Source organism: Budorcas taxicolor, chromosome 11, assembly GCF_023091745.1.
Source record: "Budorcas taxicolor isolate Tak-1 chromosome 11, Takin1.1, whole genome shotgun sequence".
NCBI lineage: Eukaryota > Metazoa > Chordata > Mammalia > Artiodactyla > Bovidae > Budorcas > Budorcas taxicolor.
The window spans coordinates 151,858,668-151,883,402 of NC_068920.1; the positions used below are offsets into that span (position 1 = coordinate 151,858,668).

The following is a 24,735-nucleotide window of genomic DNA, read 5'->3' on the forward strand; positions in this document are numbered from 1 at the left end:
CGAGTGGGGCCCATAGGACTTGGTGATGGACTCGTGCTGACACAGCTGACAAGTGACAGAGTTGACCTCCTTTCCTTCTCGGGTCTCTCCCCACTTGGGAACACTGTTCGGGGGGCCCTGTCTGCGAAAAACAACCCACTCATGAGTCTTTGCGGGCAGGACCAAGGCTAAAAGGTGACCCTGGGGAATCCCAGGAGGAGGGGAGGTTGACAGGAAGTGAAGGCTGACAGCGGCCCCCAGGCTTGACGCTGCACTCAGCAAACACGGCCAGAGATGATGTCTGAGCAGCCTTTGGGCGCGTCGTCACGGCGCCCTTTCTTCCCGGGTAATTAATGGTGCTTTCATCCTCACCAAGAGGGCAGTGGTGGGTACAGCAGGGTGGCTGGGCGGGCGCCGGGCAGACAGTCTAAGCCCACTCCAGCCGCCTTTGGCGATTTATCGCCTGTCAGCCCTGCTCTTTGGGGACATAAAACAAGTTCCCTGGGAGGCGGCCAGGGGCCCCGAGGCTCTGGCTGTGCTGTCTGAGGGCACAGCATCTCCAGGGAGTTATTCTTCAGGGGCCACTGCCAAGCCTACCACACGGAGGGGCTTCAGGATAAGCCGAAACTAGCAGACTTGAGGGTGTGGGGCTTGGTTCCTCCATGATCTGACCGCACAGGTAGGTGGAGAAAGAGTTTTGAGAAGGTCAGGGACACTCAGGACAGCGCAGAGTTAGCATCTGGACTCTGGGACAAAGCTTGCTCTTTTCCCTTAAGCCCCTGCCTCTTAAGCCATGGGTTCTTAACCAGCTACCCCAAGGAGTCTCTAGATGGAATCTGGAGTGTCCATGAACTTGGATGGGAGAAAAAAAAATCCCACCTTCATTCTCACTAACCTCGGATTACAATTCCAAATTGTAATTCTTTAGTTTACAGATGTAGGTGATAAACCACACCTACAGTGGTATTAACTGTTCTAGAAGTCATAGAAATCACAGAAGCTATCATGTCATAATATAGTTTTGTGGGTATCATGAATTAATGCTTTTTTTTTCCTACCTCAAAATTATAGTAGTTCTTCGAACTGGATCTTGTTATTTAAGGGATTAATAAAGCAGTGCACATATTGCTGTAATTTTTAATAATATTTTAATCGCCATGCGTGTGCATTCAGTCACTTCAGTCATGTCCAACTCTTTGTGACCCTATAGATCGTAACCTGCTAGGCTCCTCTGCCCATGGGATTCTCTAGGCAAGAAAACTGGAATAGGTTACCATTTCCTCCTCCAGGGGATCTTCCTGACCCAGGAATCAAACCCACATCTCTTATGTCTCCTGTGTCAGCTGGTGGGTTCTTTACCACTAGCACCATCTGGGAAGTGCTTGTCCTTTGATCCTCATGTGTGTGAGTGTTAGTTGGTCAGTCATGTCCGACTCTTTGTGACCCATGGACTGCAGCCTGCCAATCTCCTCTGTCCATGGGGGTTCTCCAGGCAAGAATATTGGAGTGGGTTGCCATGCCCTCCTCCAGGGGATCTTCCCAACCCAGTCATCGAACTCAGGTGTCCTGTATTTCAGGTGGATTCTTTACTGAGTCACCAGGGAAGCCCAAGAATACTGGAGCGGGTAGCCTATCCCTTCTCCAAGGGATTTTCCCAACCCAGGAATCGAACCAGGGTCTCCTGCGTCACACGTGGAGTCTTTACCAGCTGAGCTACCAGGGAAGCTCTTGATCATATTTCAATGTCATCAGTTTCCTTTGTATTCTTCAGTGTTTTATTGTGTGTATTTAAAAACATTTTTCTTAGAAGGGGGCCTTAGGCTTTACTAGAGGCTGTAAGAGTCCACGGCACCAAAAAAGATGAGATGAGGCGCTCCCAGGCCGGGCACCCAGGCCACTCTTGCCCCTTCCTGACCACTGATCAAGGTGTCCTGTTGCCAAGGGGACTGGTCTGCACTGAACCAGCCTGCCAGTGTACCCAGCCATGTGCTGGGCCCTGGGCGGGATTGGGGACAGAAAGGAGCACTAGTGAGGGAAGGCCTTGTCCTCCAGGAGCTCCTGGGCTCCTTCGACAGGGAGGAGGGGAGCAAGACCTGCACCTAAACTGGCTGTACCAGGGGCCCTGGAGACCTGGCGCTATTGGGATTCAGAGGAGGGAGAAGTCATTTCTACTGGAAGGACCTGATCTTGGGATGACTTTGTAGAGAAGGTGGTATTGGACTTGAGCCTTGAGAATTTTGAAGTAAGAGATATGGGGAGAGGAACTAGCAGCAGCTAAGGCATGGAGACTGGACGGCTGGTGAAGGAGGAGGGAGGTGGTGGGAAGGAGAAGAGAGAGGGTGACTGCAAGGCAGTGAGCCCTGTGCCCATGCTGTTGGCCCAGGGAGCCCCAGTAAGGCTTTCAGTGGAGAGATGTGGTCAGGTGTGCGGTCTCCGGGCGCCGGTGGAGGGATGGTGGGGCTGGGGGCTGGGTGACCAGCAAGGAGACTGGGCAGTCACCTGGTAGGGGACGTGAAGACCTGAACTGAACCCAAACTGACTTGTCTCCTGGGGACAGAGCGGAAGTTGTCCCCGCTGTGGGATGAGCTGAGTGGAAGGTCCCTGAGACCTCAGGCGTTGGAGCCTGAAGTCAGCGTTTGAATCCTGGTTCTGTCTGTTACTGAGCTGCCCTGGTGACTCAGATGGTAAAGTATCTGCCTGCAATGTAGAGACCAGGATTTGATCTCTGGGTTGGGAAGATCCCCTGAAGAAGGAAGGCTACTCACTCCAGTATTCTTGCCTGGAGAAATCCTTGGACAGAGAGCCTAGGGCTACGGTCCATGGGGTTGCGAAGAGTCAGACACAACTGAGTGACTAACTGTTATTGGCTGCGTGGTCTCGCACACATCAATTACACCCTCTAAGATTCCTTTCCTCATCTGAGGCCTTTGGTAATAATCCAGCCCACCTGGTGGGGTTGTCCTGAGCAGGACATGAGATGACACGTTTAAAGCCCAGCACAGTGCTGTGCACAGAGGAAGCAGTGGACATGCTCTTACTATAAAAAGTTCTGTTATCTTTCTCCTGGGGACCTGTTGGATGGTAGGGGCCGCAGGGAGAAGAGGGGCCACGTCTGAGATTTCAGATCAGCACGGAGGCCTGGGCCAGGGAACCGGTGTCTGAGACCAGGTCCACTGCCCTGGCCTGGGCTCAGGTGACATCTTCCCTGTAGCGCCCGAGAGCTGGGGAGGTGCCCCTTCTCCTGTCTTCCCCTCCTCAGCCAAGGGACAGCTCTGGCCCCCCAAGTGTAGTCCCTCCAGGAAGGATCATGCCCCAATTTTGTATATTTCTGACACCTCTGTTGGTATCTGACCAAGTTCTTTCTGTCTGGGAGGTCCCAGGGGCGGGAAGATGTGGTGAACAAGAGGGGTGCTCAGAGAGTGACATTAGGAGCCCTTCTTTGATTCCAAGCCCCAGAGCAGGAAGAATCTAGACCAGCATTCAGCTGGGAGCCCAGGACTCCATCTCCCCACCACCCCCGACCCATGGAAGCAGGGATATCTTAGGTAAGATGAGTGTTGGGGGAGACTGAGCTTCAGGGTCTTGGAATTGTATTCGCAGCTTCCCATGCTCACCCCAAACCTTCGCTGGGTCTCCTGCATCCCACGTGACTTCCCTCCCTCCTGGGTGCAGGGGTTCCAGTTTTCACCCCCTGAGTGATTGTGCCACTCTGGGCAGTGGGAGCTCGCTGACGCCCGAGAATAAATTCGCCGTGTTTTGTAGAGCACGCGGAAGCACAGTTGCGGGGCGGGGGTGGGGTGGGGGGGAGTGTTAATCTTCTTAATAAATCGTTCTCAGGTTGTACACTCCTAAACCCCTAGAAAATTCATGAGCATGCTGGGAATAGAGACCTCATCGGGGAGGTTTGACATGAACAACACAGTTAAATGCAGCAACTAAATTGGGTCAGGGAAGCCTCCGAGGCCCAGAGAGAGGGCATTCCGCTCGCCCGGCCCTCCCTGGGTCTGTAAATTAACTATGCGCACAAACAGGGCCCTGTCCTCTCTTGTCAGAGCTGGGGCTTGTGTCTGGCAGTGTCTGTGCCCACTCACCCACCCCCACTCCCACCTTGGCTGCCAACGGAGTGCCTGGTGAAGCTTTTCAGCCTCTGTGCTTTGTTATTCTTGTGTCTCCAAAGCAAACTGGGTGTCCATTTCAGCAAGAGAGATGTAGGTTAGATAGGAGGACGAACTTCCTGGCTGACAGTGGGGTGGTGTGAAATCCCAGAATGGGCTGCTCAGGGAACTCTTTTCTTTAGGGATTTTAAGACCGGAGGAGGGCTCAGCAACCCACTCCAGTCTTCTCGTCTGGAGAATTCCATGGATGGAGGAGCCTGGCGGGCTACAGTCCGTAGGGGTCACAAAGAGTCGGACTGAAGCGACTGAAGGACTGAGGACGTGACTGAAGAGACAGCACAGCACAAAGGCCTGGCAGGTTCTACCTCTCTACCCGCTTCTGCCATCTTGGGTGACTTACCACCTGCCTGGCCGAAGATGCCCAGTTGATTCCACACAGGGCCAACATCCTTTGAGCCCTAATCTTCACCATGGTCTAACCACGGTGGCATTTGGAAAAGGAAAGTAAAGTTGAGTCTCTGTGGTTCCCAGGCCACCGCTAAACCTCAGTGGGTTTGTCCCTTTCCCAACACCATCTGCCTGTTGGAATCCTTCTCAAAGGATTCCTGGCTCAGATGCTGCCTCCTCCATGAAGCCTTCCTCGATTTCTCCCTGCCCTGTCAGTCAGAACTAGTTACTTCCTTCCTCACACTTCTTCTGCCTTGGGCCCTTGTCAGTGGGTCCCTATAGGAGGTCACACGTCCCACCAGACTGCCAGCCCCTGGAGGACAGTGACTGTGTCAGAGCCCCCTGGGCCCCACACAGAGCTCCTCCCAGGATCTTGCCAGAACTTGCATGCGTGCCAGCTCCTGGGAAGTGTGCCCCCCCAGACCGCACCCCAGTGTGGGAGCTGAATGACCTGCCTTCCCAGGGTTGGCTGTGGGAATCCTGGAGTCTTGAACCCAGAGCAGATCAGGGACAAGAGGGGAGGCACAGGAGAGAGTCCCTGGCTCTGTCTTCGCCCCCTTCCTTGATTCTGACATTTCACATTTTTCGGTCCTTTTCCTCTGAGCCCGCTCTGAGCCCCCTGACTCTGCAGGTCTTTGGAGGCAGGTGAGGCAGCCCTCAGGTGTACCCGGGAGTCCCTCCCAGAGCCGCTGTGGCTCTGGGCGTCCCCTGCGCAGGGAAACGAGCCCCATCCCAGCACAAGCCTGGGCAGGCACGGTAGAGAGGTGAGCCATTTGCAAGGGATGACGTGTAGGTCTGAGGCTGGGCAGGCAGTGGGGGTGAAGTTCGCTGTCAGCACCAGAGAAGGGAGGGGGGCGGGGCCCGGGGGAAGGGGAGGAGGCCTTTCTTCTGAGGAGAGCACCTCTGGGAGGTGTTCCTAGAGCACCCCCCGACCGTGAGGGAAAGGGGGGGGGTCTTGGTGGTCCAGCCCCAGGGGCAAGCATGGAAAGGAAGCAGGTGGTGGATCAAGGGGAGAGGCAGTGGACAGGCTGATGGGCTGGGGAGCCCTTTCTGCCCCCAGCGCGTGGGCTTGGCTGCTCCCTGCTGACTTGGGGCTCAGAGTGCCCCTCAGCCCCCTTGGCTGGAGTAGTTAGCCTGCTGCTACTGCTGCGTGTGTGTGTGTGTGCATGTGTGTGTGTGCATGTGCGTGTGTGTGTGTGTGTGTGTGTGTGTGTGTGAGGGAAGCTCGTGGCCATTCACTGTGGTGTGGATCACTGCCTAGAAAGGCCGGACCTTGGCATGGAGCTGGCCAGACATGGCCAGTACCTGCCTCGGGAGGTCAGCAGGTGGAGAGAATGAGAGAGCCTTGAGACCCACAGGGTCATGGGGGCCTCTGGGCTATTTATTGGACGGCACTAATCCAGTGTCTAAAAATAATCCTGGACTCGGCGCAACTCTTCAGAGTTTTCCAAGCTCTTTCAGACCCACAGACTCATTTTGGCCTCTGGCGGCCTGGGAGGAAGTGAATTCCATCCCTGTTCCCAACCACAGGGAACATCAAGTTCTAGAGCAAACTTGGGAAGGGTCGGTGTGTGGCTAGCTAGGGGTGGACCCCGACCTGGAGCCCCAGTCTCTTTGGCAGTGGGTTCAGTGTGGGTTCCTGTGGGCGGCCTCGGAGATGGACTGAGGGAGGCAATGCTTTGCTGTCCAGAGCACCCTGCCTGTGGGACAGAAGGCCACCTCAGAGAAGGGTTAGGATGAGGGGGTTGACACAGTGGAGGAGAGAGAGGCTCTGATGGGGTGTGGCTGGTGGGAGGGCTGGATGGACCTTGCTGGTAGGGTACTTTGGAGCCAGGCCCTAGGAAAGGCAGGGTATGCTGAAGCAAAGAGTGTGGGGCCTGGGCTTGGAGGCCATCCAAACACAGGGTGCTTGCAAGTGAAGACAAGCAGACGGAAGCCCGGTTAGCTTGCAAAGGTTCAGCATCCCATGCCAGGCCAGGCTGGGACTCTGTGCAGGAGAGTCACCTTTCAAGAAGCCCACTGTGGAGGAGCCTGTGGGCAGTCTTGTGCCCTGGGGTCATTTGGGGGCAAACTGTGGCTGCACCAGCCCCCTGACTGCACCCGGACAGAGATCACCTCTTCCCCAGCAGCGCTGTCCCTCTCTGTCCTCTTTCTCCTGGCCAGACTGCCTGCCCCCAGCCCCTGTGATTCTCCCTTTAGCATGAAGAAGAGAGAGACTTGCTTGTAAGGAGGGTAAAGGGACTGAGGGAGGGAAACAATCAGAGGAAGAGAGGTGGTTGCTACGGAAACTATAAAGTGGAAGCAGAAACTTTGAGGAGCAGGAGGGCAGAGGGACGCAGACCTAGTGCTTGAGGCCGGCTGGACTGGAAGGCCCCCTCTGGCCAGCACCTCCCCACCCCCATCCGCCAGCCGGGTAGCACTGGGCCTGCACGTCCAGGGAGCAGGAGGGCTGTCCGGTTGCTCCCAAGCCTGGGTGTGAGGTGCCTGGTTCCGGGGTGAGGTAAGCAGCTTGTGACCACAGGAGGAGCCCGTGTCTGGTGGCCATATCCCTTCATGGTTCAGAGCTGCCGGTCACACTTGGCCAGGAGCAGCGCGAGGGTTTCCTGCAGGTCTTTGCATGACGTCTCGTGCCAACGTCCTAACATGCCAGAGGGACGCAGCCCAGGACTGGACAGTTTACAAGGCAGCTTCCCACGTGTTGCCTCATGCAAATCCCGTGACAGTGCTGGGAGGATGGTATTCCTATCAGACAGGCGGGGGGCGGGGAGCATGGATGATGAGGCCCAGAGAGGTTAAGGAACTTCACCCGAGTCACACAGCTAAGGAACCCCAGGGGTGGGATCACAACCTCTGACCGTAGGGTCTCGAGTGCTCACTGCCGCTCTGCCGCTTTGTGGGTTTGGGTGGGTCTCTCCGGCTGGAGCTGTGTGCTCCCTGGGACCTCCAGCCCCTTCTCATCCCTCACCCCAGGAGCAATTCCTCTGGGGCACTGCCCATTTCTTCCCTTACAAGCCCAGGGAAGTTGCTTCTCTCTGAGGCTTGATCTCCCATCTGTAAAATAGGCATAACAGCACTTTCTGCTCCTGTGGTGAGAGAGTTCAAGCCAAGCACTGGGTACAGAGCCAGCACAGAGGCTGTCCTCAGAAACCTCCGCTGGCTGCGTTGGAGACTGGCAAGCACCCAGCAGGGGGAATCAAGGCTGGGAGGCAAGCTCCCTGTATTTCAGAGACGCTTCTTCATCTGTGAAACGGGTCTGATGGGTTCCTGTCTTGCCTGGGGAGTCGGAGAGGGAGATTAAGATCACGGCTGCGGAGCCTCTGGAAACCACTGAGGCTGGTTCGGGGAAGCACCAGAGTGTGCAGTCTGGTCCCAAAACTGGCCACTGGGCCCCAGTGGGCAGCCGGACAGCTGGGCCTTCATTCTTGCTGCCAGGCTTTCCTGCCAGAAGGAGGGGGCGGGGAAGAGTTGGGCTCCTGCCCAGTTAGCCCTGAGTGTGAGGCTCAGACCTGCTCCAGGTTTGGGTCTGAAAAAGGGCCCTGAGAATTCCACGTGGCCTCGTGGGTCCACTCCCGCATCATGAAGCCAAGCCTTAGATTTCTCCCGGGAGAGGCCCCGGCGAGCCAAATGCATCCTTAAATGGCAGAAAGGCGGCACGCTGCATGTGAAAGATAATGGGGGAAATTTATTGAATGGGCTATAAATCACAGCATGAAAAGCACCGAAGCCCATGGGAGGAGAATTAAAAAGTCCTGAGCTGTGCGACTTGTTTGGGGTGGAGGCCATGTGGCCCCATTTCACTGTGAGCCCGGGAGCTTCATAATGAACAGAGGCCCAGAAGTCTGGGGGCTCCAAAGTATCTTCCGTGTCCTCTGATTTCAGGGAAACATGATGGTGATGCCCTCCCGACCATGTCCTCCCCTTGATGGGCAGCAGCCATGTGACAGCGCCCGCCTGGGCACCGGGGTTATGACAGTGAGCCAGGCAGATGGGCCTCGACCCTCGGGGGAGCACTGTGCCAGGAGAGACAAATGTGAGATGAATCATCAAAAAAAAGATGTCACAGCACAATGTGGTGGGCTCCCTGCAGGAAAGGGGCAGGAGCCTGCAGAAAATGACTTGGGAAGCAGTCTAGGGAGGGAAGGGGGATGGACCTTCTGGAAAGGAAGAGTGAGTGGGAGTAGACCAGGTGGCTGGGGGTAGGGAGGGGGAGCGATGGGAGGGGTGGATGAGCCAGAAAGGGTGTCCAAAGACCAGTAAGGCCAAGGTGTCTGGGAGAAAGGGCTGTTTTTAAAATGCTCGCTTCAGCTGCTTTGTGGAAAATAGATTCAGGAGGGTAAGGCTGGATTTGTGTGTGTGCGTGGTTGGGGGGTGGGGTGCAGTCAGGGGCTGTGAGAGTCCCCAGAGCTAGAGATGGCGGTGACCTGGATGCAGATAGTGACAGCGGAGATGAGCGGGGTGGACAGACTCAAGCTAGAATGTGGAGCTGGCAAGAATCCGCTTCAGAGTCCTGTGTCCTAGGAGTGGGAATAGTGGGAGCAAAGCCAGGAAGAAAAGAAGTTGGGGCAGGGGCTGGGGTCATTGTGGCCGAGGAGGGGGAGGTGTTGGGAGTGCTGAGCGGTGACACTGGGGAGGGGTCTGGGGCAGCACCCGCTGACCCCCACCCCCACTGGGACTGGAAGCCAAAGTCCCAGGCTTTTTGCTACAGGACACCTTTTTACGAATGGCTCTGTCTTCTTGCTGTCTAGAAGGGGGCTGACAGGTGAATTACCTGGGGACAGGTAAGGGGAGGCCATCTGTGGCAGCACAGGGTCACTATTAGGAGCCAGGCTGCTTGAGATCGAGCCTTGGCTGCTTTCTGTGCCAGTAAAATGCAAGAGGAAGAGTGGCTGCCTCTTAGGATTGGGATAAGGACTCACTGAATTAATATGGCCCAGCAGAGACTAAGTGACTGCCGTGGGGTTAATAACTGTGTCCTGTGTGACCTTAGGCAAGGCTCTTCCCTCTCTGGGCCTTGATTTCTCTGGGCTGGTCTTTGCAAACACTCAGGGCAAGGCTTCTAATCTCACTGTGCCAGCAGTGTCCAGCTCCAGCTCCAGCTCTAAGCTGGCAGTGGTGCCTCTGGTGGGACCACGTTCCTTCCAGCCTGTAAGAAGACACCAGGCCTATCGGGGCTGTAAGAGGATATTTTAATCAGCCCAAAACCTGGTGAGGTCAAAGGGCACAGAGACCAGGACAAAGGGAGCCAGTCAGGGCTACCGCCTGGCCTGAACTGACCTGCTGGGCTGCAGAATCTGGACTGGATTTGGGGTGCCCAGGGAGGGAGGTGGAAGCTGGGAGCTTCACTGTGGGATGGGGACAAACTGTCCTCTGTTCTTAGCCTCAGTTTGCCCGTCTGCATTGTGAGCCTGGGGTTCCCAGGTGGCTCAGCAGTAAAGAATCCACCTACCGATGCAGGAGAAGCAGGTTTGATCCCTGGGTCAGAAGATCCCCTGGAGAAGGACGTGGCAACCCACTCCAGAACTCTTGTCTGAGAAATCCCATGGACAGAGGAGAAGAGTCGGACACAACTCAGCAACTAAACAACAACAACAACAGCAATCCTTGCCTGCCTGCCACACACAGGTGCTGAGGAAGGCAACAGGCTGCAGTTGGTGAAAGGATGCTAACCCAGCTGCTAGAGTTCCAGAAGCCTCCACATGGGGGCCGGGGGCACTGAGGGAAAGCAGTGGGTAGACCAGTATGGGACCTACCCTTACACTGCACCACCCCCTGCTGGTTAAAATGCAGATTCCTGGGCTCTTCCCAGGCCAGCTAAACCTGACCCTCCCCGCTGGGCTGGGCACCTGCATTTTGACATGCGCCCCAGGGGACTGAAAACGCCTTGAAGTCTGAGAGCTGAGCTTCTGCTCACCCCCCTTCCCACCCAGTGGGGATGGGGCACCGAGGGGGTGGGCTTGTCTAAGTCCCTCAGCAGACTAGGACCCTGTGCCAGGCCCCGCTGGGGCCCTCGGGGAGCACACCCTGGGAGCCCTGGGTTGGGCCTCCCCACGGTCCCTCCTGTCAGGGTCAAGAAGTGCTTTTTCCCCAGGGCCTGCAGCCCGGTAGGGGGCAGCACCAGCCAGCACCTCCTGAGAGCTCCAGGCTGCTCTGTGGGTCTGGCCTGGCAGGGCTTGGAAGGAGTCCCCGCCTTAGGGCATGCTTGGGAAGGCAGGTCTGGACATGCACAGGAGGCTGCATAAGGGGGGTGGGTACGAGAGAGAGTGCCAGCAGGACACACGAAACACGAAGTCAGAGGGACTAGGTCTGGAAATCCCTGAAACTGCCCTGCTGTTTGCTGGGGCAGAGGCCACAGGGCAAGGGAAGGCCGTGGGGTCAGAGGGGCTGTGTTGAGACCCCTGTAACCCAGACTGCCTCCCCAGGGCTGTCAGTGGGACCAGGGTCAAATCAGGACCCCTCCCTCTGTCCTCTGGGCTGTCTAATAAAGGTCAGCGAGAGGTCAGCCCACCCCCTCCCCCAAGCCCTGGCATTTTAGCCAGGAGAGTGCAGGAGTGGGACTGAAGCCCAAACACGCATCCCAGCCCTCCAGGTGTGCCTGTAGCACCTTCATTTGCTATTGGAAACAGGGAGTAGCTGGGGGCGTCTGGGTGACCTTGGGCAAGTCCCAGGCCCTCTGAGCCATGCTTAGAGAGGGGGTGCACACTAGATCCCTGAAGGTCTTCTGCACGTTCAGGCTTTCTGAGGACAGGGATGCAGTTCAGTAGTGAGCTCCCTGTCATCCAAGGTATGCTAGATGAGGCTGCTTGAGATTTGCTTCTTCCTAGGCCTTTGCCGGGCTTCCTAGGTGGCATTAGTGGTAAAAAAGAATCTGCCTGCCAATGCAGGAGACGCAGGAGACGTGGGCTCGATCCCTGAGTTGGGAAGATCCCCTGGAGGAGGGCATGGCAACCCACTCTAGTTCTCGCCAGGAAAATCCCATGGACAGCAGAGGTGGACATGATTGAAGCACCTGAGCAGAGCACAGGCCTTTGCCTGAGGTCCTGGGCAGCCCACCCCACCCCAACACACACACACTGTGCTAATCATTAATTACCAGGAGAGACCCACCTGGGGAAAGGGGCAGGTCCCCAACCATGGCGGGGAACAGGGCACCGATTTCCAGGATGACCTTGAACTTGTTTTCCTTGGCTCCAGACTTTCAGCTACTTCCTGACTGAGCAGGCACAGAAATTCTAGGACTCCAGCCCTGCCTCCTCTCCCATGGTGGAATTTCCAGTCAAAATTCAATTCCATGGGTAGGGGCAGAGCCGCATTGTTCTCACTCAAGGGGAGCTGAGGGGTGACAGGTTGCAGAAGCTGCATTTAATTCTCACTCCAGATTCCAGCAATGGGCTGGGTGGGATCTCCAGGAAAAGCCATTAAGTGCGAGAACCATGGCTCTGGCATAGCCTGCCCCTCCTCTAGCACCTGCTGGGGCTCCCGTTTCTGTTCCAGATTGAGGACAGAAGCCCTTAGTGTCATTGTGCAAGGGATCTGAAAGACCCCCCAGGCAACTCCATTTTCTAGGAAAGGAAACTGGGCCTATGAATGGGAAGGGCCTCGCTCAAAGGCACACAGCAAAGCAAAGGCTTCATTCCTTCATTTCTTCATTTCTTCTGCCAGCTCCTGCCCAGAGTCAGGACTTCCATCCTGACCTCCCAACCACTCCCAGGCTGCTGTGAGTGAAAGTCGCTCAGTCGTGTCCTGACTCTTTGCACCCTCATGGACTATACAGCCTATGGAATTCTCCAGGCCAGAATAGTGGAGGGGGTAGCCTATCCCTACTCCAGCAGATCTTCCCGACCCAGGAATCGAACTGGGGTCTCCTGCATTGGAGGCAGATTCTTTACCAACTGAGCTATCAGGGAAACCCCAAGAAATAAAGAGTGGTTTTATTATAGCCAAAGATGAGTTTTCTCCCCACAAATTTAAAACATGCCCAGGCTGCTGCTTGATAGTAAATTCTGCAGCCCATTGTGTCCACTCCATGCGGAGGGGACCCAGGCCCAGAGAGGCGAAATACCTTGTCCTTGGTTCCCTTCTTAGAAAGAGTGGTGGCTCTGAGCCCAGCTCCCCTTGCTCTTCTCATTCATTAGCTGTTTTCTGAGCACTGCTGTGTGCACTGGGGACATGCCTGGGACAGGACTAAGGAGGCCCCTGCCCTCATTAAAGTTTGGGGAAAGACAATTAGTGAACAGCCGAATGCTTAGATAAGATGGTTTCAGGAAGTGATAAGTTGAAGAAAATAAAACAAGGCAGTGGGATTGGGTGTGGGGGCTGGGGCAGAGGTACTTGAGATAAGCTGGCAGGGATGTGACATTTGAGCTGAGGCCTGAATGGCAGGAAGGAGCTGACATCTGAAGGTCTGAGGTGAGAGTGTGAGACAGTGGGACAGCATGTGCAAAAGCCCTGAGGTGGGGCCACGTACGTCCCATTCAGGGGTTGGACGGGTATCCAGTCTTGTCTAGCACCATCTTAGCCAGTGGTCCCTCAAGAAAGCTGCTAGGAAACTTCGAATTCTCCCACTATAGTTCACAGGCATCTAGCCTAGCCCTAGATTGAAGAAAAAGACTGAAGGCAGGAAAAGAAGATTGGGAAAGATTGAAGGCAGGAGGAGAAGGGGATGACAGAGGATAAGATGGTTGGATGGCATCACCGACTCAATGGACAAGAGTTAGTTTGGGGAATTGGTGATGGACAGGGAAGCCTGACGTGCTGCAGTCCATGGGGTTGCAAAGAGTCCGACACGACTGAGTGACTGAACTGAGCCTAGCCCCATCCTGCAGGCCTGCCGAATGGGGCCAGCCTCTCCTTTCAGTTGCAGAGTGAGGATCAGAGAGGGCTGTGACTCACTCAAAGTCATGCAGCCACACAGGAGGCCTGGAGTCCTGACCCTCTGCCTCCCCAGCCAGAGTTCCCTCCTTACCAGTCTATTTCTCCCCTCTGGCGGGGCTGCCTGGGCCTCATCCCTCCTTGGATCTATCTCCCATCTCTTCTCTCTACTCTCACCCTTACACACCCCATAGAGTGGCCTCACAGTTCTGTATGCTGCCCCCAGTATATGCCTTGCTGTTTCCCATCTTTGAATCTTTGCTCATGTTGCCAACCCCTCTAAGAATATACTCCTCTGCTCTCTATTCTAACTCCTACTCAGCCTTCTAGCTTAGTCCCAATGACTCTTCCTCCAGGCAGTCTTTCAGGATTTCTCCCTCCTCCACCTCTACTCAGTGCTGATTCCAGATCAGATGGGCTCAGCCAATTTTCCCATGCTGCCACCATCTCCCCCAGTCAGTATTACTGAGAGCCTGCTCTGGGCCAGTTAATGTGCTGACCAGATCTGACTGTCCTGCTCTCAAGGAACCCACAGATTGCTGAGAAATAAAATAGCCTAGAGGGGCAGATGTCAGCCAGTTTGTCCACAGGGCTTTGATTCACTATGCTATTTAACCCTCTGCTGCTGCTGCTGCTGCTGCTGCTGCTGCTGCTGCTGCTGCTGCTGCTGCTGCTAAGTCACTTCAGTTGTGTCCGACTCTGTGCGACCCCATAGACAGCAGCCCGTCAGGCTCCCCCGTCCCTGGGGTTCTCCAGGCAAGAACACTGGAGTGGGTTGCCATTTCCTTCTCCAATGCATGAAAGTGAAGTTCTCTATAACCCCACAAAGTGTAAGTATCATCACGCCCATTCCGTAGTTGAGGAAACAGGCACAGAGAGGTAAAGGTACTAAGCTGAAGTCACACAGCCAAGAAGTGCTGGTTCCTCACTCCAAATCCCATACTCCTGCAGCTCCCTGCTGAGATGGGAGCCTCCTAGAAGCTGGCTACTGGGAGGGTTCATCTGTCCTCCTCAGTGGGATCTGCAAGGATGGCACAAGACCCCTCCCCTCCCCCCGGAACCCAGGCCAGTGCCAGCCACGAAGTGGTTCACAGATGACTAGGCAGGCCTGCCTGGAAAGGGAGGGGACTCTCTGACCTCACCCTGGGACCATATGCCACCCCCTCCTGTTGCCCAGTGGGTGCGGAGCTGTCTGGGCCCATCAGCTGGAAGGGGCAGAAGGAGGCCTGAGACCTGGAGCCTCGGCTCCAGGCTGGGCAGGGAGAAGGAGGAGCCATGTGTCCACCTGGAGCTTGGCAGCGTTTTTGGGTCAGGGCAGGAGAGGAAGTACGCAGAGAGAGCCGCTCTGGGCCTGGCCATCTGGGCTGAAATGCTGGCTGCTGGGGTGGGGGTGAGAAGGAGGGGCTGAGGCTGGGGCCTGGAGAGCGAATCCTCTCCTCCCCCGGCTACAGACTTGGAAGCTCGAGCTGCGGAGCAGTGGGAGTGGAGGCCGGGCACCTGTGGGCAGAACGCATCAGGCATCTGGGAGGCGTGGTCCAGGTCATTGAGAGGGAAAGGGGGGTCTTGGCATCGCTGTTTAAGCCCCAAGGTGGACTAAGCCCCAGCTCCCATGTGTGACCTCGGGGGAGTCCCTCCCTCCCATGGCCTCATTGCCCCATCTGCGGGGAGTGATCGTGCTCCACCCTGACTGCGGGGGTGGAATGGGCCATCAGACCCTCCATGTGTGGAGAATTGATGCCAGATCCCAGCTTGCGACGAATTAAAGTCAGGCTTCTCCTGGCAAGTGGCTGTCCACAGCTTCCCCAGTTCCACCACCTGCTCTGAGGTTTCCTTCTAACCCCGACCTTCCAGGATTTATGACAGGCTGTTGACATGTACAAGAGAGATGTGTCCTCTTCTCTGGGCTTCTGGAGGGCGGGAGGAAACACCTAGGTGATGGTTTGGGACTGGAGGAAATTTCTAGATCCCGATGGGACCCATGGAGGTGGATTAGCAGAGATAACTTGTCTTAACATGTGACACCTGGGGCCCAGAGATGTCAAGGGACTTTCTTGGAGTCACACAGGGCCCAAAGAATCACAGTGACCCTGCCCACTGGCCTTTCACCCCCTCAGAGCTCTGCCTCTCCCAAGGGCTCAGCCCAGTTCTGGATGACTTGATTTCAAAAAAACACGCACAGTACCCGAGGCCCTATCTGTGTGTGTTCCAATATCCACGCTTGATTGGTCCCCTAGTTCTGCCTATGTTGAGCAGGGCAGGGCCATCTAAGCCTGGGGTCATCATAGCCCTGACTGGGCCATTTTTTATGAAGGATGTCATTAACTTTGTTAATGGCTTTAGGGAGGAAGTCCAGAGGCTGGTGGAGGTGGTGGACAGCTGGTTGGGCCTCAAGCACTTGAGCGTGACCTCTCAGGCTTGTTTGCCCCCCCTGCCATGCTGGTGATACCCTCCCCCATCTGAATGAAGGTCCTACTCATGGTCCAGCCATATTCCCGGATGAACAGCGGACACAGGAAGCCGTCATTGCCTGTCAGACAGGCTGCCTCCTGGGGCAGAGACCTGTGACCTCAACCATGAATTTCCCCCACAGTGCCCCCTTCCCTACCCTGCCCAGGGCTCCAGCGACTCAGAGATTGGGACCGGCCTGGGAGGCGGATGTATGCAGGGCTGCCTGGCTGGGGACTTCCCCTGGTCACTACTGCGCACCCTCGACCCGACAGGAAGTCTGACAGGTCTGAGCCCTCCAGACACCCATTGTGTGGAGCCTGGCGTGGGCTCCAGTGTTTCCCCTGTCAGGATTCCATCCCTTCTTGCCTCCTCCTTGCCTAAGCTGGTTTTTAAGGAAAGTTCCAGGCTGTTGCCCCTCCTCCATCTCGGCATAAAGTCCTGCTCAATCTTAAGACCTTTGCTCTTTCCAGCCTGCCTAAGTTCACATCCTGATTCCTAGTGCAAGCTGTGTGACCTTAGGGGAATTACTTACCCTCTCTGTGCCACCAATATTTTCTGTAAAATGAAGGTGGTGGCCGTCAAATGAGATAATGTGCATAGCTCAAGTAGTCAGTAAGTGCTGAATACAGTTTATTGCTATTAAATCCAAGCTTCACCCTCAGACAAACTTGTAGTCTTCCTGTGTTAAAGGTCTCTGGCTCTGGTTCCCTCCAGGCATGAGCATCTTCCTCCCTGAGTGGAATCCAGTGTGAGATCATGTTTGCTGTTGCTGTTGTTTCCTGCACAACATGGCCCTTCTGAAAAGACCAGGCCCTCCGGCTTTGCTGCGTGCTGTGTTCCATTGCTTCACACGTGTCTGAGTCTTTGTGACCCCAGGGACTGTAGCCTGCCAGGCTGCTCTGTCCGTGGGATTCTCCAGGCAAGAATACTGGGGTGGGTTTCCATATGCTCCTCCAGGGGATCTTCCCAACCTAGGGACTGAACCCGCATCTCTTACATCTCCTGTGTTGGCAGGCAGGTTCTTTACCACTAGCGCCACCTGGGAAGCCCGTTAGTTGAAGAAATGAGTGATACACAGGAGGAAACACAGTCCTGGATGGGCAATTTCAGGCTTTCCAGAGCATAATTCTGATTGTATGCTGTGTTCTCCTTCCTCACCCGACTGTAAATCTGACAGCCCAGTAAGATGTGAGGCTGCACTGGGCTGGCCCTTCCCTGCCTCTGAGCCCACTGACCCAGCCCTGGCTTGGCCTGTGCTTGACCTGGACTTCCAGCCCAGCAGGATGCTATTCCCCTCCAGACCACTGGATCCTGATGGTGCTGTGCCCACATGGTGAATTCTTCATGTCCGTCCTTCTCTGGTCTTCTCCTGTGTCCTCACTCTTCAAACCTGACCGGTGGGGTGTGGCTAGGGTGGAGAGTGTCAGGTTGCTTTGATGAGGTGATGTCTGAGCTGGGTCCTGAAGGGTGAGGAGAGTTCGCCAGGTGGGAGCAGAAGGGAGACCTTCATGGCAGCCATGTGGCCATCAGGGCTGAGGCTGGAGCCTTTGGAGGCTGAGAGCAGATAGATCAGAGTGTCTGGGGTGGGTTGGCGTGCAGAGGGAGGAGGCTGGCTGCTTTGTGACAGCTTGGTCCTTTGTGGTACTCTGGGAGTTCACTTTTGGGGGCTTTTGAGGGATGATGAAGGTGATGTGGAGTCAGGTTGGATCTAACTTAACTAGCTCCCATCCCCTTGCCTGGCACTTACTAAACATGCAGATTTCCAGGCTTCAACCAGACCCACTGAATCAAGCGTCTTGGAGGAACCTCAGAAATACACGTTTAACTAGCTGGGCCATTTGGGAGCCGGAGGCAATGGAGGCTACAGCCTTGAATACCACCCAAAACAGCATGTGGGGCAGTAGAAGCTGGGCCTGTTCAGGAGACCCTTTGGAGGCAGGACTGTGGTGGGAGAGCCAGACCACTGAGGGACTAGAGCCTGCAGGGCCCCTGGCTCACCAGTCGGAAGGGTCTGGGGAGCCCTTGCTGGCTGGGGCTTCCCCCTGAAGGAAGGTCTGTGGCAGGAAGTGGTGGTGGTATGAGGGGGGGCATTTTTAGGTGCCCCCCCCCCCCTCCAGTCTGGGCAGTCTCCGGAAAGCAGCTGCTTCTGTTTGAAGGGAAGAGGCCACAGGGGCAGCGGGTGGGGGTGGGTGGCTTACTCCACAGCAGGATTGATTCCAGATGCTCTGCTGGGTGTGCAGGGAGCAGGCTTTGTCTGCCTGGGGGTCCTGGACCTCCTCTCTCACCTCCCACCCTGCCCCTCCCCTACTCAGTCCCCCAGCTGGTATCTTCCTGGTACTCACCTCAGGCCCAAGGAGATGTTCGGCTTGGATGCCTGGCAATGCCCACTCCATCCCAAGGCCAGAAATACAAAAGCTCCTCCCTCCCTGAGGCAGATAGGTTAGGAGTCTGTAACTTCTCCTTGTAGGCAGGGAAACGGAGGCAAAGAGATGGACTTGAGAGCCCAAGCATAAGCAGAGTTGACGCCAGACCTTTGGAGCCCAGCTGTGTTTACAGATTAGATCCTGAAGTCCCCCCTCCGCACACACTCTTCTAAATCTGCTAGTTGGGGGTCCCAGCCTTAATCAGCTTGATCACTTGATCAGTCTCTCCTCTCATTCAGGAAAGCTAGAACCTGGGAATTCCTGTTTTGGGGGGAAACTGGGCCAAATGACTCTTGCCCCCATCCTGAGCTGGACCTCCTGGGAGTCCTCCTCCCCTCAAAACTGGTGGGCCTGGCTGCAGAAGTTATTCATTCTGGAAATGCCAAGGTGTGGGTAGGTGGCTGCAGGAGCCCCAGAAGAGTGGGAAGGGTCCAAACTGGATGTCCTAGAGGAGGCTTTAGAATCCAGCCCAGCTCTCCATGGAAGATAGTATTGCTCTACCCAGGGGCCTCTGCATTTGTGAAAGAGGCTCCTGGTAATGTGTGCTATTGCAAATGAGCTAGAGCAGTGCTTTAGCCGAAGGAGGCTAATGGGGTCCTTGCAGCCCTTGTGGTTTCCCGTCTTCCCCAGGGATTGGCCAGAGCTCTGGGGAGAGGGGCCAGGAGAGTTGATGGCTTCTGACAACCCAGACAGGGTTCAGAGGAGCAATACCCCTTCGGCCCCTCCCCCCTGGTCCTGGGAAGGCGCCTGGCTTCCAGCTGTGATCCAGGCTTCTCCTGACCTGGGGGCCCTCCCCCTGGCTGAGGGAGCAAGGGAGGGGGTCTCCTTTGTGAGGTGCAAAACCTGGTCTGGATTCCCACCGATCGCCCCACCCCCTCCAGGGCCCCACCTTTTCAGCTGTGCTGGAAGAAGCCATCCGGACTACCTCAGGCCCCCCACGTGACTCTCCCACCAGCACACCCCTAGGATTACTTGTCAGAGTCCCGTCTGAGGTCCTTTGTCTCTGTCACTGAGGCAGGTACCTCTCCCTGCCAGGGCCTCAGTTTCCCTTTCTGTACTTGAGGGGTTGGAGCTTAGGCAGATGGTTATGAGAATAATTTTAAAAATAAATGCTGCTGCAGAGGCAAGGTGGTGTAGAGAGAGATACTCCCACAAATGGCCAGGGTGGCCAGGGAAGGCCGCAGGAGGTGGGCCGTAGAATGATGGAGTTTGGCCAAGCAGAGAAAAGTCGATAGGGGGCCAGTCCCTTCTGTGTGTGTGTGTGTGTGTGTGCAAAGTGTATGCTAAGTTGCTTCAGTCGTGTCTGACTCTTTGCAACCCCATGGACTGTAGTCTGCCAGGCTCCTCTGCCCATGGGATTCTCCAGGCAAGAATACTGGAATGGGTTGCCACCTCCCCCTGCAGGGGTTCCTCCTGACCCAGGGATGGGACCTGAGTCTCTTGAGTAAAGAGGCGTGAGAAGCAGGGGAAGAACAGAGGTGAGGCTGGGGTGGTTTGAGGGGAACTAGATCGCTGGAGGCTCAAATACCAAAGAAGCTTCTTTGCGCTTGTGGCTTTGGGACTCTGGGGAGCTATGGATGGCTCTTGAGCTGGGCAGTGCCCAACTTGAAGGCTTTCAGCAGGATGCCATAGAGGGAGCCTCAGTTTCCATGCTTACAGTGGAGTAGGGATGGTGCTGCCCTGTCCACAGCCCTGCCAGAACTGCTATAAATGCCCAGCGGGGGAGACCTCACAGCATCTGAGGTGTTTCACTTGGGAGAGGGTTTAGATCAAAGGCTGCCCTTGAGGCTCAGCTGGTAAAGAATCCGCCTGCAATGCGGGAGACCTGGGTTGGGAAGATCCCCTGGAGAAGGGAAAGGCTACCCACTCCAGTGTTCTGGCCTGGAGAATTCCATGGACTGTATAGTCCACGGGGTCGCAAAGAGTCAGACATGACTGAGCGACTTTCACTTTCACTTTAAATCAAAGGGACAAATGTTCAGATTTGGCAAAGCCCCCATGGATACATAGGTGTTCATTCTGTTCTCTCTAGATTTTGTGCGGTTGAAATACCTACCCGAATTGTAAATATATAAAAGTCATACATATATCAAACGGAACGATTTTTAAAAGCACAGGTGAATGTCCTGCCTGAAGTGAAGTGAAGTGTTAGCTGCTCAGTCTGCCCGACTCGTTGTGGCCCCGTGGTCTATAGCCCTCCAGGCTCCTCTGTCCATGGGATTCTCCAGGCAAGAACACCAGAGTGGGTAGCCATGCCCTTCTCCAGGGGATTTTCCCAGACCAGGGATCGAACCCTCATCTCCTGCATCCGCAGGAGGATTCTTTACCGTTTGAGCCGCAAGAGAAGGCTGTTCTCTTCTCAGCCGTTTCTGCCTGGCAGGGCCCCTGGTGTATCGGGGGATATGTTTGTGGGACGGTGCTCAGCCCAGGGAGCCTGGTGTAGAAACCAACCCTGCGGCATCGGCCTCATTCGAACCCCAATCGAAGGTGACCAGTTCGAGAACAGGGTGCCGTCCCGGTCGCCTCGGGTGCGCCCTGCCCCGTGCGGAGAGAGCGCGCACACACGGGTGCCTGTACCCTCCGGCAGAGTGGGGCGCCGCGGACTCCCAGAGGTCCGGCCTCAAGCTCTCAGGGTCGATGACCCTCCTGGGGACCCGCCCGGGGTCCCAGGCACTCCGGCCCGCCTGGCCCCGCCGACTCCAGGCCGGGATTTCTCCCGCACTGACTTTCCGGGCCGGTGCCAGCCCGGCCTCCCGGTCCCCGGCCCCCGCGGCGGGGCCGGCTGCTCCGCGGAGGGCGGGAGCGGGAGGAGGAGTTTGAGCGACTTTGTGGGGCAGCCTTGGCCTCGGCGGCGGCCGCAGCGGCGCGCGGAAGAACGCGGGGACGCCCGCCGGGCTGGCCGGAGCGGGCGATGGGGCCCGTGTGAGCGCGCCCAGGCCCGGCCCGGTGCCCGGCGGGCGGCAGCATGTCCGCGGGCGGCGGCGCCAGGAAGAGCACCGGGAGGCCCTCCTACTACTACCGGCTGCTCAGGCGACCCCGGCTGCAGCGACAGAGGAGCCGCTCCCGCAGCCGGACTCGGCCCGCCAGGGGTAGGCGCCACCTCGACCCCTGACCCCCGGGTCCTCTCTAGCGCCCGGCTTAGCACCGGGTGCCCTGGGGTGCCTGGGACCCCAGGTCCTCTTGCTGTCGATTTACCCCGACCCTCTCACTCGCCCCCTGTGGTTGCCCCCGTGTCTACTTGTTCCTCATTCCCCAGCTTCTCCCCATCCACCACGCTGGGGGTGGGGGGTCGGGGATGGGGGAAACTGAGGCCTGAGGGTCTCCTCTTGCCAAGGGCAGGCAAAGTGGAGATCACAGTTCAGCTTCTTGCCTCTGACCCTCAGTTTGGACCTCTGCGCCTCAGTTTGTTCAGTAGCAGTGGGTGGGGGGGATGGAGTCACCCTGAGGGGTTCTGGCTGAGGTTCTGGCTCTCCCCAGGCTCACAGGACCCTGTCCTCTCAGCCTACCCTCCCTCCAACCCCCGTCGTGGCTCCTCTGGGACTTAACCAGGACTCCACCATCTCTTGGGTGGAGGGACACATGGGTGGAACTCCGGGGGTCCTATTCTGGGGGTCCTTGGCTCCAAAGGAGTGGTGGCTTGTAACATCTGTCCAGGACATCTCTGAGTGGGTGGGCCAGGGTGGGGGCCACCTCCTTTGAAAGGAGTTTCTCTCAAGGCCAGGAGGCAGGACACGGAGGGGGGAGGTGCGAGCAGCATTTTCTTTTTCCAGTAACAGGATCCTCAGCTGGAAAGGCGTGTGATCCAGGGGGCTGGGTGGGGGCCGGGACTTCCTTCCCTGGCTGGGTAGAAGGGAGTGGGGAGGCCCCCCCGGAAGGAGGAGGCCTTCAAAAGGGCCCTGCATAGGTCGGAGTCCCTGGCAGAGGCTCAGGCCCACGGAGGTGGCCATGGGTGGGAGGAAGGTGGGTGGGGGAGTTGGGAGCACCTAATGGATACCTGGGCTGTGTTTACACCATCAGGTTATCTTGGGAATCCGGAAGGCTGGCCTGGTGCCCAGCCTGACCCAGAGCAGTTTGAGCAAATCTGTGCTTGGCATCTGGTCAAGTGCCCCCTGCTCTGGGCTCTGGTTTTGTGGCCTGGACCCTGTGGTTGCCCGGAACCTCAGTTTTCTCGTCAGTGAGAGGATAAGTCAGGCAGGCAGGCAGTACAAGTTCATCTGCCTCGCCAGGAATGGAGAAGACTTTTCCCACAGTCAGGGCTCAGCGGCAATGTACGGGGCTTCCTCAGGAAGTGGTGAGTTCCCCGTGCGTGGAAGGGTTCAAGCTGAGGCTGGGAATGCATATGCGCGTGTATTCTGGGAATTCAGTCTTCAAGCGTCTCCCAAGGGTTGTGGTCTCCTCCCCCTTGCCTTCCTTGAAGAGGTCCCTGACTGCTCCCTCCCTCCAACCTGGCCCTGGGCCACCAGAGGTCTGGGCTCAAGCACTGTGAGGTTGGGCAAGGTTTGTCCCTTTTCTCAGCTTCCTGGGCTGTCAAAGGGGGCTGGGAGTACATGGAAGATTTGGGGAGAAATGGGTTCAGGTTGTGAGAAGCAGGAGCTGTACAGATGCCCCGGCAAGCTCAGGGCACCTCCTGCACCCACCCTACCCCTGCCTCATGCCCTCTGTGAACTTCCCTTCACTCTTGACCTCAGCTCAGCTCTAGCCCCACAGGCACAGAGAGGATCAGAAGCTCCCCCTCCTGCTTAGTCAACTGAGCAGGAGACAATCAATGCATGTCTGGCCATTGCCTGAGCCCCAGCTCCGAGGCTTGCTTGTGTGAGAGCCCCAGCCAAGCACCCAGCTTGCAGGGAGGCAGGAGGAGACTGTTCCTGAACAGAAGTTACATCTGGGGAAATCAGGGAGAACTTCCCAGAGGAGGTGACATTTGGACCGGGTCTCACCACCTGGCTAGAGTTTCCTTTGGCAGAGGGAGTGGTTGAGTCAGATGGGAGTTCAAGCCCAAGGTCTGCACAAAGCCATCCTTTGGCCAGTTACCTCTCAGCCTCAGTGGCCTTGTCTGGTAAATGGAGGTGATGATGGCAGGGTTGTTGATGGCAGGGTTGTTTAAGGACTGAGGGCAGGAAATATTGGGCTGGCCAAAAAACTTGTTCGGGTTTTTCCATAAGATGTGATGGGAAAACCCAAATGAACTTTTTGGCCAACCCATACATGGAAAGCTAGAAGCCTGTGCTGCTTGGGACTCGGGCCACAATTGATGTGGTGTGAGCTGTGGATGTCCTTACTCTGGACAGAGCAGCAGTCCTTATCCTTATAGAGCAGAGTAAGTAAGGATGTCCTTACTCTGGACAGAGTGCAAAGACGGGGAGTTGGAAAATGTCTTGGTATGGTGGCTGAGGTGGTAAAGAGTCTGCCTGCAGTGCTGGAGACCTGAGTTCGATCCCTGGGTTGAGAAGATCCCCTGGAAAAGGAAATGGCAACACACTCTGATATTCTTGCCTGGAAAATTGCATAGATGAAGGAGCCTGGTGGGCTACAGTCCATGGGGTGGCAAAGTCAGACATGACCGAGTAACTAACTTTACTTTACTTTATTATGGGTGGGATTCATCCTGGGGTGGCAGAGGGCATGCATTGGTTAGAGGGGATAGTGGAGAACAGCAGTGGGGCCTGATTACAGGCCCTTGAGCAATGTGGAATCATGGGTGGGAGCAGGGGAACTGCCTGGCAGGGTAAGAGGTGGAGCTACCCGGCTGGGGGACAAACCTGCCTCCAATAAACTCCCAGATCCCTGACTACGCCTCCAGGACCACCTCAGCCCCTGAGGATAGCACCCCACCCAGGTGGGAACTCTTGCTGGGGGAGCCATCCCGAGGCCTTGAGCTCATTTTTTGTGACCTTAGGCCTCAACCTCCCCGTCTGTGGGGTGGCAGGGGGGTGTTGGTCCCATGGTGGTGACATCATCAGGTCCCCAAGCATCCCAGCCCTGATCTGGCCCTTGCTTCACACCCATTCCGGCATCTGCCACCAGCAAGGAAGGACAATGACCGAGAACTCGTGTGTTCGTTCAGAAACAGGAAAGAACAGGGAAGAGTTGGCAGGTGATGAGGACCCAGCTGGGCCTGGCCAGGGGAAGGGTTGACCCAGACTGGCACCCATCTGCCCACTGCCCCCACTGTCTCTCTGGAGTGGCTGGCAGGGAGCTCCCTGCAGGCTCAAGAGGAAGACTTTGTCTCTGGCGGGGCTGCCAGTGAGGGACAGTGTCTGCAGCCCCCACGGTGTGACCACAGCAGGGCACTAAGCGAGGTTCCTCCCTTCACTGGCCCTGAATCCTCAGGAGAGGCAGAGTGAATCTGTTGGTGGGGCTGGGGCACGAAATTTGATGATGGCCGGAGGCAGGGTGGAAATGGTGATGCTGGCGTGGTGAGGGTCATCTGGCCACTTTACACTGGGCCTTGTGGC

At 56.5% G+C, this 24,735-nt stretch overlaps 1 protein-coding gene across 9 annotated transcripts in view; it reads left to right on the forward strand.

Moving 5' to 3' along the window:
- Positions 1–24,735, forward strand: part of DAB2IP (DAB2 interacting protein) — a 210,446-nt gene that overhangs the window by 52,949 nt on the left and 132,762 nt on the right. The window contains exon 1 of one of the 9 annotated variants that reach the window (XM_052647650.1): positions 21,246–21,369. The exons of 7 other annotated variants lie outside the window; for them this stretch is intronic. In XM_052647650.1, coding sequence (XP_052503610.1) covers positions 21,246–21,369 — 124 coding nt within the window. Of the gene's footprint in view, positions 1–21,245; positions 21,370–22,474; positions 22,572–24,735 lie in introns of those variants that run through there. One more of the 9 variants, XM_052647653.1, reaches the window with a different exon arrangement.